At 39.2% G+C, this 14,413-nt stretch overlaps 1 protein-coding gene across 3 annotated transcripts in view; it reads right to left on the reverse strand.

Moving 5' to 3' along the window:
• SLC44A3 (solute carrier family 44 member 3) overlaps window positions 1-14,413 on the reverse strand; it is an 85,174-nt gene that overhangs the window by 26,074 nt on the left and 44,687 nt on the right. For 2 of the 3 annotated variants that reach the window (XM_081223681.1, XM_081223683.1), the window contains exons 10-12: window positions 14,072-14,237; window positions 3,341-3,497; window positions 807-893 (exon numbers count right to left, since the gene is read on the reverse strand). In XM_081223681.1, coding sequence (XP_081079807.1) covers window positions 807-893; window positions 3,341-3,497; window positions 14,072-14,237 — 410 coding nt within the window. The remainder of the gene's footprint in view (window positions 1-806; window positions 894-3,340; window positions 3,498-14,071; window positions 14,238-14,413) is intronic. The other variant, XM_081223682.1, reaches the window with a different exon arrangement.

The following is a 14,413-nucleotide window of genomic DNA, read 5'->3' on the forward strand; positions in this document are numbered from 1 at the left end:
CTTATAAAAATAATGCTTTGTGTAAATTTTACTAAGGGTTATTAAAATTTCCTAAATTATCTACAGAAAAATAAAACACATATTTAAATTTCCATCAGTTTGGAAGACTCAGGAGAAAAAAAATCTGAAATTCAAACAATCACAGTATGCAATTTTTCTGATTTTCAAAGGAGTATTTATAGCTTGAAAGGGAAAGGCTGGCAAAATATATAAAAATTAGGGAGGCAATTCTTTTCCTATTTCAGGAAAATTATAGTTCTTGGAGAAGACATTGAAAATTAGCTCTCAGTTGATACACATGCCTTGTGTTAGAGTTTCTAAAGCCCCTTCCTCTTTTTATTTCTGAAAAGAGAAATTTCTTTCAGAATTTGAAGAATGGCATTAATGACCTAAAGTTCTAAGGTAAAGGTCTGCAAACTACAGCTGAGAAACCAGATCCATCAGACACAGAGTGCTTCCCTCTGGCCAGAGCTAAGAATAATTTTCACATTTTAAAAATAGCTGGAAAACTTCAAAAGAAGAAGAATATTTCTTGACACATGAAAAATACAAAATTCAGATTTCAGTGCCCATAGGTAAAGCTTTACTGGAACACAGTCGGGCCCATCCAGTTACATCTTGCCTATGGCTGTCTCTTGCTGCCGCGGCAGAGCTGAGAAGTCATGACCCAAACTGAATGACCCAAAAGCTGAAAACTTTTACACAATCTGGCCTTTACAGAAAAATTGGCCAACCCCTGACCTAAGAGTTGATGCCCACTGGCAGGCCCCTCCGTGTGTCCCTGGGGCATGTGGCAGGAGACATACCTGGTTGAAATGGCACAGGCATTTGTCAAGACACCGCAAGCAGCAGTAGCAGCATCGGGACACACAACTCGACCAGGCACCGTGCTGCTGGGGTCAGGTTAAGAATGAAAGGATCAGTGTCAGAAACAACACAGGAAAGAGGTAAGCAGGCAGTTTCTGTGAACATACCGTGTTCCTACTTGGAGACCCACGTACCTGGGGAAGCACTGCAGCAGTTCTCACTCGGTAGAGAAGTTCTTCTATTCTGTATATGCTACTCCTACTACTAATTATTATCATTACTACTACAGATAAGCAAGATTTCTCTCCTGTGGGCTTACCTGTTAGGACTGCTGTTGACTTCAGCAGAAAGGGAAATGGGTTAGTCCATATTTACTAGTAAAGGTGAACTAGACCTCCTGATTCTAGTAAAAAAAAAAAAAAAAAAAGAATCTCTCTTCCCTCTTCACCTTCCCCTAAGAGTCTTCAATTATAAACTCTGCTTTTTCAAACCAAAGTCTGTGTTCATGAAAAATTCGTATCCCTGAGACAATAAAACTAATGCACTGGAGATACTAGTTACATGTCCACATAAAAGAAGAGTCAGGTTTAATTTTTTTGGAAATACATCCTATAGTGAGACTTTCAGGGCTAAATTTTTAGGGATAAATTAGTCCTTCGAAATATAACTTGAACTTGTGTGTAACTCAGGAATGAATAATTTAACGAAACTTGTTAGGGGAAGGGGTGATTGAATGTGCCCAGACCCAGGGTGGAGGATCCCTGAAAACAATCCTGAAATAGTTCTCTTTGAGGACCCCAGAAATAACTCAGCCTTACATGGACATTTTCTTGTCCCAATTTTAATTCAATTGGATGAAATTTGACCTGGATACTTTTCAGCCTGGCCATGGTTGTAAATAAGCCACTTAATGTAAGAAGGGTCTCACAGTGGCCGTGTGAAATGTTTAACTTGTAGGTACAGTATGGGGCTGTAAGGCTGCTGAGGAAGACCATTTTTTTTTTAACCTAAAAAGGACACATTTCTCCAACAGTGACACCACTAAAAGGGAGTTTGGCCCCTTAGTCCTTATGGGATCTGGCGAGTGATAAATAACCTTTTAGATCTCTGCAGAGAGGATGACCAGTAACTTCTCTTTCAGATTTATGGAGGCTGTTTCCCCAAAGAATTTAAGGTGTCTAGCTCTAGGGGAGATAGTTAGTCCCCTACTGCTCATTAATTTGTGAGTATCTATTACTAATGCATATATATACCTATAATACCTAAATATGAATATATTTAATATATATAAACTATATGAATATATTTAAAATAAAAAAGCTGCTCTGTTCTCCAAGAAATCCTTCTTCCAAGTTTCCTAAGATTGAAGGATCAATTTCAAAATGCAAGAGCCGGAGTAGCTTGATTTGTCCTGGATGTGCAAATGCTTCTTCAAGTCACAGACATGTAGCTAAGCAGCACTTCAACAGAAATACAAGAAAATACTCTCTGATCAGGGGCAACGGCTTAGCATGCATTTCAAGATGAGGAAGCTAGATAATCAATTGTTCCTAATTAATATACTAATCTTAAATCTTGATTACAGACTTAAATATCAACAATTCAGATTTCTGCTTAAAAGAGCAAACAAAAACAATTCTAAAGTATAATTATGAACCCACATGTAAAACTTCCCCAATTAACTAACAGCACATACATATACCCAAAAGGTTGGACTCATGTACATCTGAGAAACTCTGACCAAGTCACCAACGCTGAAGTGGGGATGGGGTCGAGATTAACATTGTGTGAGAACAGAAAAGTAGGGGAAAATCCAACCTTCCCTTGTTTGGCAGGCCAGAAATACCATGAGAACAGCTGTTTTCCTGGTGTTTTGGTTTCCACTGCCATTCATAACCAAATGTGCATGGAAATAAAAACCAGGGAGGAGAAAAAACCCCAGGCACAAAAGCCCCACAGTTTTCTGTCTTTTGAGCTGAGATTGAGGTCAGCTTGCCCATTTCTAACTATCAAGCACGTGCGTGCGTGTGCGTGCACACACACACACACACACACACACACACCAGCAACTTCCCAGGTCACCCTCCAGGAAACACAAAAGGTGGGGAATATTTTAGCTTTAAAACAGAAACAAACAAACATTATTCTTATCTTATAGTGTATTTTTCTTTCTTTAAAAAATAAAGCATGATAAATGTCCGTAAAAACTTGCTTAAATTGCATCTTAAGAATGCCTCCCATTTGTTCAGCATTTAAATAAGAAGGAAAACCAGCAAACTCAGAGCTATGCCCTCTCCACCCCACCTCTGCCACCACATTGGAGAAAATCCAACAAACAAAGCTATGAACAAAACAGGGACGGGAAAAAAAGATTGCTGGGGGTGGGGGGATGGGACCTGAAGAACACTGGAGCTTTCTGAACGGCCACTGGCACAGGTCACATTCCTGTCCCGGGACCCAGTGTAGTTTTCCAGCGATAAACTTTTCTGTAACCCAAACACGGAGCGCACCCTGTTTTAGGGTGCTGCCTTACCTTCTCTTTCAGAGTGTTATAGATGTACATGAGAACGGCTCTTGGAATCCTCACCACAGTGATTAAAAATGACCCTTTGACAACTGTTCCCTGATGGTAGCAGAAAAGAATGGACAGAGATGAAAGGATCGGGCGATCAGGAGGGTCATTTTTATTTCTGTGAACAGGAGAAAAAAAGACAGCATTTAAAAAACACTATTTAGAAAGAAACGAGAAACTTCTCTCTGGTTCAAATCATCTGTGGTACTAACAATTTAGAAAGCAGGGACGCCATCTACATTTGGCAAAATTTTTACACTCCTTGGTAGCTAAGGGTAAATGATTTCTTGGACGAAGTTAATTCCTTTTGGTGGCACTCAATGTTACAAACAAGGAACAGAAAATTAAAAAATAAATACTGATGAGTTAAACAAGTTTTCCTCTTTACCACGCCTACCACCTCCACCAATCCATTAAATTGCGTATTGATCCCATTTTCATTTTCAGAAGTTTAATTATATAATAATCCCCAAGGTTTAAATTACACACGTGCATCTGTAAATATTGCCAGTATTAGCTCGGTGATTAAAATCACCACCAAATCACATGACCAGGATTGGCAGCCAGAGAGGAACCAGCTTACAGCGAAGGGAGGAAACGTTCTGGCTTTCACACAGCTCCAAGCTCCTGAAATCCAGCTGATTTCTACTCTGCTCTGTAAAGGTCACTTCACTGTGAATCATTTACGGGACTTGTCATGACACAGCTCTCAAGAATGCAAAAGTCAGTTTCACAGGCAGGAAAAAGTGAAAAAGAACAGAATGGGCATATCCCCTACCCAAAGCTGAAAGATAAAACAAAGGCGGGAGGGCTGATGCAACTCCTCCCCCGACACTCCGATGCCAGTTCTAGAAAATGAGGCCCTTTCCGAAAAGCTACTTCACTGATTCCAAGTGAAGCTTGCTTTCTTCATAATGGATCATTCTACAACTTGCTCTGGTTGCTAATAAGTCACTATGAATTAAGGTTTTGACAAGAATCTAGGTTTTGAGGGAAGAAAAGGAAATTGGCCAGAAATGTTTCAAGAGTTGGCAACAGCCGTATTTTGCTGTTACTTAAATCATCCAGGAAGGAATAGAGAATTTGAAAGTAATATTGGGAGCAGAATAACTGCAATCCAGTTGTGCCACAAAAAGGGCAATGTGTGTTTCAACTCAATATTGTTGAAAATAGGAAATACCAGGGAAGTTATTGCTGATATGAATTCATTTAGATCTGATAAACTAGAAAAGTAGCACAGCCAGGAAAATCTGACACATTTTTTTTCCTTTTCCTCATTCTTTTTTTTAAAAAGGAAGAATGTTTACTTTCCCATTTAGGAGATTTATGTGCCTTAGAACATATTATGGTGCTCAAGAGAGGATGCAGGGAGAAGAAGGCAGCACCTGCTTTCCATCTGGTAGGGAAACAAAGGATTCACAGGCCATTGTGAACAGGGCCTTGGGGGCTGGTCCTCCAGGTACTGAAGTTTGGGGTTAGGCATCTGCTTTCTGAGGCTTTGCTGGGGTGGGATTAACCATTTCAGGCAGAGGAGTGTCTGCACTGTCTGGACTGCCCTCATCCATGTTGCATCCCAGTGATGGCTCCAGCCACTCCAGGGCTTGGCTGGAAGAAGATGTAGACAATCCAGAAGCTGAGTTACCACGTGAGACAGAAAACCTGAAAAGAAGGCCAGCTTGTGGAGCCAGGAGTCACTCAATACCTGCCCTGAGAACTACATGCCACCCAACAGGGAAAGGTCAATCAGTGGAGGGTCTTGAAGCCCCCACTTTCTCTCCCTAGACCTTTTTTCCATGTTCAAAGGTAACATCATCTTATCATCCCTCCTCCACTATGCATGTGGCTGGGGCCTTCATCTCTGTTACCTTCACAACCAGCAAAAACTGCCTTCAGGAAGAGGCTCTGATTACACCTGGTGAAGCTTAAACTGAGACTTCATCATATTTTGAGAATTGGCGTTCGGGACTGCAGAGCAGCGAGGGGTGTATTGGGCAGCTCAGTGATGGGCTTGTGAGGATGCTAGGGCCTCCCGTCAGGCCTATGCCTCTGTCTCTAGGGAGTACTGCGTGCTGAGCATCTTCCCCCGGGTTCTGTGGGTGGTGGCAGTAGGAAGACCCCGGGCAGTGTGAGAGAGCAGGAGACTCGAGGATGTGCCCCACACGCCTAGCTCCCCTACTTTTAAACTTGTGGCTGCTGAGTGCTAAAGGTGCCTGGCCCTGTGCAGTGGAGCCAGGGCCCCAGGACACTGCATCAGCTCAAGTCACTGGGCAAAGCATTTAATGGTTCCATTCATCCAAGTCTGTAGCACCTCTGGGTCATGGTACGTAAGTGCTGTTTTGCAACTACTATTTGCTCGGACAGTAGAGCGTAAGTCGAATCCAGCAACTTCAGGGTCCTAGAGGCACGTTTTAGCTCCGGTTAGATCCAGCCTAGAGCTCATTGAGAACTCTTCAACAGTATGGAAAATTCATTTTGTGCTACGGCTCCTGGACAAGGACTGGGCTGCACAGGATGGATGGATGGCCTCCAATGTCAATCTGGTCCTGAGCAAAGGAGCATGGTGTGTCCCTGCAGAGACCTTGTCCTTTCCTGATATTTCTTTCAGCAAAACTACTGCAAGATGGGATTTTTGTGATGACTGTGGGGAAGCTGTGAGATTCATCTTTCCAGTCTCAAAGAAAATGGAAGCTCTTCGCTATGAAGAACAGGTCCTTGGCAGCTCTTCTCAGGGTTAGGAAACTCATCTGTCTCCTACCTAAATTCCTTAGGCTCCTCTGTGATCCCACTTCCTCACTTCCTCCTCAGCAAATCCAAAGCAGCTGGAAACCATCTTTTGTATAGTTGCAAACGATGAAGTCATGCCTCATGCGTCCCTTCTCCAAACTGAGTGGAGCTGGTTCCTTCCTATCACATCTCAGCCACATCTTTATGGCTCTCAGTTGACCCCTCTTCAAGCAAATGGTTGTAAAAGGGAAATTACACAGGTTGCCCATGTCCTGGTACTTGATGGTCTTTGTATGAACTCTTCAGCCCTCTTACTGCTTAAATGAATGACAGAGATGAATGCACTCTGGCTATATTTAATTCTCACCCTTTCTGCAGGCTAGAACATGAGATTAAAGAATTGTGAGCCCTGAGATAAGGAAAAACCTTGAGGTTTCAAAATTAGCACACAGTCAAAAAGAATGCAGAACTCTTTAATAAATGAAATAGTAGTGCTAAAAATAAATCAGCATGCATTTTACTTTGAATTAGTTTATTTTCATCAAATATATGAAGCATCTTAAAAAGTCATATAGTACTGCTAGGCATAACAGGAAAAACAACAGTAGTTTTCTTTCCCCACCACTGATTTTCTCTCCCTGGAGGTAATATTTTAGCTGTTTCTTCTGGAAATCACCCTCACACTTCTAAATTACTTTACTTGTTCTTACTGCTATTTCTTGATTTTTTTTCAGCCTCAGAGACTGTCAACCGAATTCCCACCATGGAAGATGCAGGTTTCTTTCTCCTACACAGCCTAAACTCCCCAACACACTCATTTTCCCACCCCTCTTCTTCTCAACATAATTACACTGAAGTTTTTAATGTTTTATTCCCAGCTTTATTGAGATATAATTGACATATAACATTATGTAAGTCCAAGGTACACAATGTGTTGATTTGATCCACTTATATATTGAAAAATGATTACCACCATAGCGTTAGCTAACACCTCCCTCACCTCATATATTTAACCATTTCTTTTTTGTGGTGTGAACATTTAAGATCTACTCTTTTAGCAACTTTCAAGTATATAATACAGTCTTATTAAGCATAATCACCATGCTGTACATTAGATCTCCAGAACTTATTCATCTTCTATCTAGAAGTTTGTACCCTTTAACCAGTTATCTCCCCTTTCCCCTACCCCCAGCCCCTGGTAACCACCATTCTACTCTGTTTCTGAGTTCAGCTTTTTTAGATTCCACATATAAGTGATATCATTCAGTAACTGTTTTTCTGTGAATTATATCACTTAGCATAATGCCCTCAAGGTCCATCCATGTTGCTGCAAATGGCAGAATTTCCTTCTTTCTCATGGCTAAAGAATATTCCATTATATATATCACATCTTCTTTATCCATTCACCTTTTGATGGACACTTAGGTTGTTCCCATACCTTGGCTACTGTGAATAGTGCTGCAGTGAACATGGGAGTGAAGATATTTCTTCAAGATAATTTTTAAATTTCCTTTGGATATACACAAAAGAAGTGGGATTGCTGGATTGTATAGTAGTTCTGATTTTAATTTCTTGAGGAACCTCCATACTGTTATACTGTTTCCATAATTGCTGTACCAATTTACATGCCCACCAACAGTGCACAAGGGCTCCCTCTTTTCTACATCCTTGCCAGCAGTTATCTCTTGTCTTTTTGATGACAGACATTCTGACAGGTATAAGGTGATATCTCATTGTGGTGATTTGCATTCCTTGATGATTAGTGATGTTGAGCACATCTTCATGTGCCTGTTGGTTATTTGTATATCTTCTTTGGAAAAGAAGTTCAGTTCCTCTGCCCATTTTTTAACTGGATTTTTTTTTCTTTTACTATTGAGTTGTGTGAGTTCTTTATATATTTTGGTTTTTAACAGCTTATCAGACATACAATTTGCAAATATTTTCTCCCATTCCATAGGTTGCCCTTTCATTTTGTTGACTGGTTCTTTTACTGTGTAGAGATTTTTAGTTTGATGTAGTCTCACTAATTTTTGCTGTTGTCGCTTGTGCTTTTGGTGTCATATTCAAAAAATCATTTCTAAGACTGATGTCAAGGAGCTTTTCCCTTATGTTTTCTTCTAGGAGTTTTATGGTTTTAGTTCTTATGTTTTAAGTCTTTAAACCATTTTGAATTAACTTCTGTGAACAGTGTAATACAGAGGTTTAATTTTATTCTTCTTCATGGGGTTATCCAGTTTTTCCAGAACCATTTATTGAAGATATTATCCTTTCCCCTTTCTGGGATCTCAGTTCTCTTCTTTTGATCTATGGGTCTATTTTTATGCCAGTACCATACTGTTCATATAATACCATACAATACTATAGCTTTGTTGTATAGTTTGAAATCAGGAAGTATGATGCCTCCAGGTGTGTTCTTCTTTCTCAGGATGGTTTTGGCTATTTGGAATCTTTTGTGATTCCATACAAATTTTAGGATTCCTTTTCTATTTCTATGGAAAATATAATTGAAATTTTGATAGGGAATGTATTAAATCTATAGATGGCTTTGGGTAATATGGATATTTTAACAATATTAATTCTTCTGATCCATGAACACAGGATATATTTCCATTTGTTTGTGTCTTTCTTTCATCAGAGTCTTGTACTTTTCAGTAAACAGATCTTTCACCTCCTTAGTTAAGTTTATTCCTAAATATTTTATTGTTTTTGATGCTATTGTGAATAGGATTGTTTTATTTCTTTTTCAGATATTTTGTTGTTAGAGTATAGAAATGCACCCATTTTCTGTATGCTGATTTTGTATCCTGAAACTTTACTGAATTCATTGATTTAGTCTAACAGTTTTCTGATGAAGTCTTTAGGATTTTCTATATATAAGATCATATCATCTGCAAACAAAGGCAATTTTACTTCTTTTCTGATTTAGATGCATTTTCCCCCCCTTTTTCTTGCCTGATTGCTCTGGCTAGGTCTTCCTGTACTATGTTGAATAGAAATGGTAAGAGTGGGCACTCTTGTCTTGTTTCTGATCTTAGAGAAAAAACTTTCAATCTTTCACCGCTATGTTTTAGTTAATGTTTAGGGTTTACATTATCAGTACATAAATAAAATAAAATCAGTACATAAAAAAAAACAACTGATCCAAACAGTGTATTCTGATTATATTTCCTTTTCTGTACAACTTTTGGTTTTTCCTTAAGTTAATAATGTTTCACATTTTTTATTTGCTTGGTTTTCCATGGACTTCACCAAATGCTTCACCAAAGTATACATTTTTTCTCCACATATTCAAACAACACATCTGATATTCTCTCAGTTTGCTTTTTATTTTTTCTTGGAGACATCCCTCCTGGAGCCCACTGTTCTCCAGCTCCTCCTTGGACTGGTTGTGCTCTATACCTGCTGACTAGCTACCCGCCTGGGGATTCCCTTCTTTTCTTCACTGTGTTGGAGCCCATTTCCTGAAACTCATGTTTTCCTCCCTGGCTTACTCATTAGTTTCAGTGGAGAAAGGATGTGGGGGGGAAATCTTTTGGGATGTTGTATGCCTGAACAGGACTTTATCCTCCTTCACCCTTGACTGATAGTATGAGTAGGTCTAGAATTCTAGGTTGGAAATAATCTTAGAATTTTGACAGCCTTGTCCTACTGTCTCCCTGCTTCAGAGTTGCTGTTGAACATCAGATCTCATTCTAGTTATTTTTTTAAATTTAATTTTACTTTTTATTGAAGTACAGTTGATTTACAATATTAATTTCAGGTATACAACACAGTGATTCAATATTTTTAAAAATTATACTCCATTAAAGTTATTATAGGGCTTCCCTGGTGGCGCAGTGGTTGAGAGTCCGCCTGCCGATGCAGGGGACACGGGTTCGTGCCCCGGTCTGGGAAGATCCCACGTGCCGCGGAGCGGCTGGGCCCGTGAGCCATGGCCGCTGAGCCTGCGCGTCCGGAGCCTGTGCTCCGCAACGGGAGAGGCCACAACAGTGAGAGGCCCACATACCGCAAAAAAAAAAAAAAAAAAAAAGTTATTATAAAATATTGGCTGTATTCCCTGTGTTGTACAATATATCTTGCAACTTATTTATCTTATACATAGTAGTGTGTACCTCTTAATTCCCTATCCCTACCTTGACCCTCTCCACTTCCCTCTCCCAAATGGAAACCACTAGTTTGTTCTCTAAATCTGTAGGTCTGTTTCTGTTTTGTTATAGTCATTCATTTGTTTTATTTTTTAGATTCCACATGTAAGTGATAACATATAGTATTTGTCTTTCTCTAATTTATTTCACTAAGTATAATCCCCTCCAGGTCCACCCATGTTGTTTCAAAATAGCAAAATCTCATTCTTTTTTATGGCTAATATTCCATTGTATAAATATACCACATCTTCTTTATCCATTCATCTACTGATGGACACTTAGGTAGCTTCAATATCTTGGCTGTTGTAAATAATGCTGCCTGAACACTGGGGTGCATATATCTTTTGGAATCAGTGTTTTCATTTTCTTTGGATGTATACCCAGCAGTGGAATTGTGGGATCATATGGTAGTTCTATTTTTAGTTTTTTAGAGAACCTCCATACTGTTCTCCATAGTGGAGTGCATCAATTTACATTCCCACCAACAGTGTACTTGGGTTCCCTTATCTCCATGTCCTTGCCAACATTGGATATTTGTGGTCCTTTTGACTACAGCCATTCTGACAGGTATGAAGTGATCTCTCATGGTCTTGATTTGCATTACTCTGATGATTAGCAATGTTGGGCATCTTTTCATGTGCCTGTTGGCTACCTGTATGTCTTCTTTGGAAGAATATCTATTCAGGTCTTCTGCCCATTTTTAAATTGCGTTCTTTATTGTTTTTGATATTGAGTTGTATGACTTCTTTACATATTTTGGATATTAACTCCTTATTGGTCATATCATTTACAAATATCTTTCCCATTCAGTAGGTTGTCTTTTCATTTTGCTGATGGTTTCCTTTGTTGTGCAAAAGCTTTTAAGTTTAATTTGTTTATTTTTGCTTTTGTTTCCTTTGCTTGAGGTGATAGATCCAAAAACTATTACTATGGCTTATGTCAAAGAGTGTTCTGCCTGTTTTCTTCTGGGAGTTTTATGGTTTCCAGTCTTACATTTAGGTCTGTAGTCCTTTTTAGTTTATTTTGGTATACAGTATGCAAAAATGTTCTAATTTCATTCTTTTACATGTAGCTGTCCATTTCCTGGCATCACTTATTAAAGAGACTTTCTTTTCCCCATTGTATATTTTTGCCTCCTTTGTCATAAATTAATTGAACATAAGTGCATGAGTTTATTTCTGGGCTCTCTATTCTGTTCTGTTGATCTATGTGTCTGTTTTTATGCCACTGTAGCTTTGTAGTTTTGATTATTGTAGCTTTGTAGTACAGTCTGGAGTCAGGGAGTGTGAAACCTCCACCTTTGTTCTTTTTTTCAAGATTGCTCTGGCTATTCAGGGTCTTCTGTGGTTCCATATAAATTTTAGGATTATTTGTTTTACTTCTGTGAAAAATGTCATGACATTTTCCCATGACATTTTTGATCAGGATTGCATTAAATCTGTAGATTGCTTTGGGTAGTATGGACATTTTTACAATATTAATTCTTTCAATCCATGAACACAGGATATCTTTCCATTTATTTGTTTCATTTTCAATTTCCTTCATCAAAGTTTTATAGTTTTCAGTATATAGGTCTTTTACCCATTCTAGTTCCTGATATTTTACCTGTGATCTGTTTTTCTCTGTAAAGCTTCTGGGATCTTCTCTTTACTCATGTCCTCCAGCTCTGGGAAATTTTGGTAATTTCTTCCCTTCTTTTTTCTTTGTTCTCTATTTCTGGAACTCATATTAGTCAGATGTTGGGTGTCCTAAATTACCCTCTGATTTTTTATCCTTTTTCTCCCATTTTGCATCTCTTTATCTTTTTGTTCTACCTTCTGAAAGAGTTCTTCAACTTTATATTTTAATCCCTCAATAGAAAAATATCACTTTGCAATCATATTTTTAACTACAAAGAGGTCTTTCTTGTTCTCTCAATATTCTTTTTTTTTTATTCTTATTTTATGGAAGCAAAATTTCTTGGTTCTTTCTGAGGATACTATAGTTGTCATTGTTATAGTTTTCTTCTGCTGCCTGCATTGTCCCTATTTTCCCTAAGTTCTCTCTGTTTGTTTGTTTTGTTCATTTTGATCTTTTTCTTTCACTAGAAGCTCCTTCTAATGTTTAACAATCACTGGTTATCAGTTCACATTTAAGAGTGAGGCACTGAAAAGTGAATTAGAGGTTCTATATGAGGGTGACTGCTGACCGGTGAGTTCCACGACCTGGTTCAGAGTCAGGGAAACAGGCCATTTCATTGGGGGACCCCCACATGGCACCATCTGTAGGTCCTTTCTTTGGGTTAGACAATTTCTCCAAAGAAGAATCCAATAATCTCCTGCCAAGGAAATATCAACCTGTCTGTCAACATCCTGGAGGCTAAGCTGTGGAGTGTGGGTTGGTAGTAGGTAGAATACTATTCAGTATTTAGACTTTCACTTGCTCCCCCTTTTTTCAGTGCAGAGCCTTGCCCCAGCCTCAGCTGTGCCAGATGCCCCCCGTCCAGACCCTCTCTGATGACTTCTCCAGAGAGCAAAGCTCCCGTCTTGTCTTCTGCCGATGTGAAGGAGGGGCCCTGGGGCCCAACTGCTCCTTAGGAAGACTTTTAACTAATCTTTGGAAGCACATTTTACACTTGAATTCCTGAGCCTCTCTAGGTTTTTGTGGCTCAAACCAGCCTCCTTTCCCACCGAATGCACAGAGATAGGGAGATATTCACTTCACTGGAAGTTAAATAGAAAGCTCTCATTGAAAATGTTTTGATTTTGTGGATACTAAAATAGCACAAAATCACTGCTGTCAGAGAGATGTGACCTGCTGGCCAATTTCGTTAGAATCATCTCTGCTCCTCTACTCAGGAGTAAGCAGCACACACCACCCCCTCCAACAGCTCAAAGGTTCTCAATGCCAAGGGCTACAGCCCTTTGTGCATTATACGGGCTCTCTAATGATGGAGGCTCCCAACAGCACCTCTGTAATAAAACCCACAGTACTCCTTATCATCAGGAGATAATTGCTCAATGGCATGAATCATCCCTGGTTGACTTTCTTACCCCCACGAACCCTCATGTTTTTCTGCTCATTTAGGCTGAGAGATTAGAGGAGGATCAGCCCCATAGGAGTAAACTTCCTGTTCTGAGTCCAACCCTGTCATTCTACTGGCCGTGTTCTTCTTGCCTGTGTCTTTATCTTTGCCTCATGGAGAGCAGCATACACAAAAGAGGTAAAGGGTTGAGGGTGTGTGTGTGTGTGTGTGTGTGTGTGTGTGTGTGTGTGTGTGTGTCCTCAATTATTTTGATGAGGTAAAGGAGGATAAACACTTAAATAAGTATCATAGTGAACAGAGAAGCAAGTAATTAATTCACTAGCACTTAACTATATGAACATGAATTATATTTTATAGTCATGTACAATTCCCTTAGGATTTAAAACTGTTTTTCAAGAAAACATTCTCCTCATTTTGCATGAAGTTCGCAGAATTTACTGAAGTGTGCTCCAAATAGATCAGTAATGTTTTTAAAGTTTGAAGTCAGTAAGAATGGATATTTACAGGAGAAGTCAACCCTTTCTTTTGGATATCTTTCAATTCTAAGCGGTACAAATACTTCCCTGTTGGGCTTCCTTCTGGATTTGCTAGCTTAAAGTAAAAGAGGTTGGAAATGTGACAGATTTAAGATATAACATTTCTTTTTACTACCAAATGAACATCCTTCCTAATTTTTAACTTGGTCTTTTACTCTTGCCAATCCCTTTTGAGAGGTCACGTCAAAATTCCAAAATATCTTTTGAGATACACAACATGAAGTACATAGACAAATCAATAGGAATAACATGCTAGACCTACCTGTTGAAATAACATGTAACCACTGCCCCAGCTATAGTCATTTGCTGGCATGCAAGGATGAATTCACTAGTCCAGATGAGGGCAATTAAATGGTACCACCACATATACCGAATGCCCGAAAGAGGCTTATATTCCACTTGGCCGCCTTCGATGACCTGTGCAGCTCCTAAAGTTTAAAACACAAACATGCTTTATACCTATGTTTTCCTATGTATGGAAGAAGGTTCAACAGGCCATGCTTCCTCATACCTGGGCTTTGGTATTACACAAAACACAGATGCCAAAGTAAAGTTTGAAATACCCACCATAATATAAGATCTTCATAGCAAAACTAAAAACTGA

Source organism: Mesoplodon bidens (assembly GCF_964165515.1).
Source record: "Mesoplodon bidens genome assembly, chromosome: 2".
Taxonomy (NCBI): domain Eukaryota; kingdom Metazoa; phylum Chordata; class Mammalia; order Artiodactyla; family Ziphiidae; genus Mesoplodon; species Mesoplodon bidens.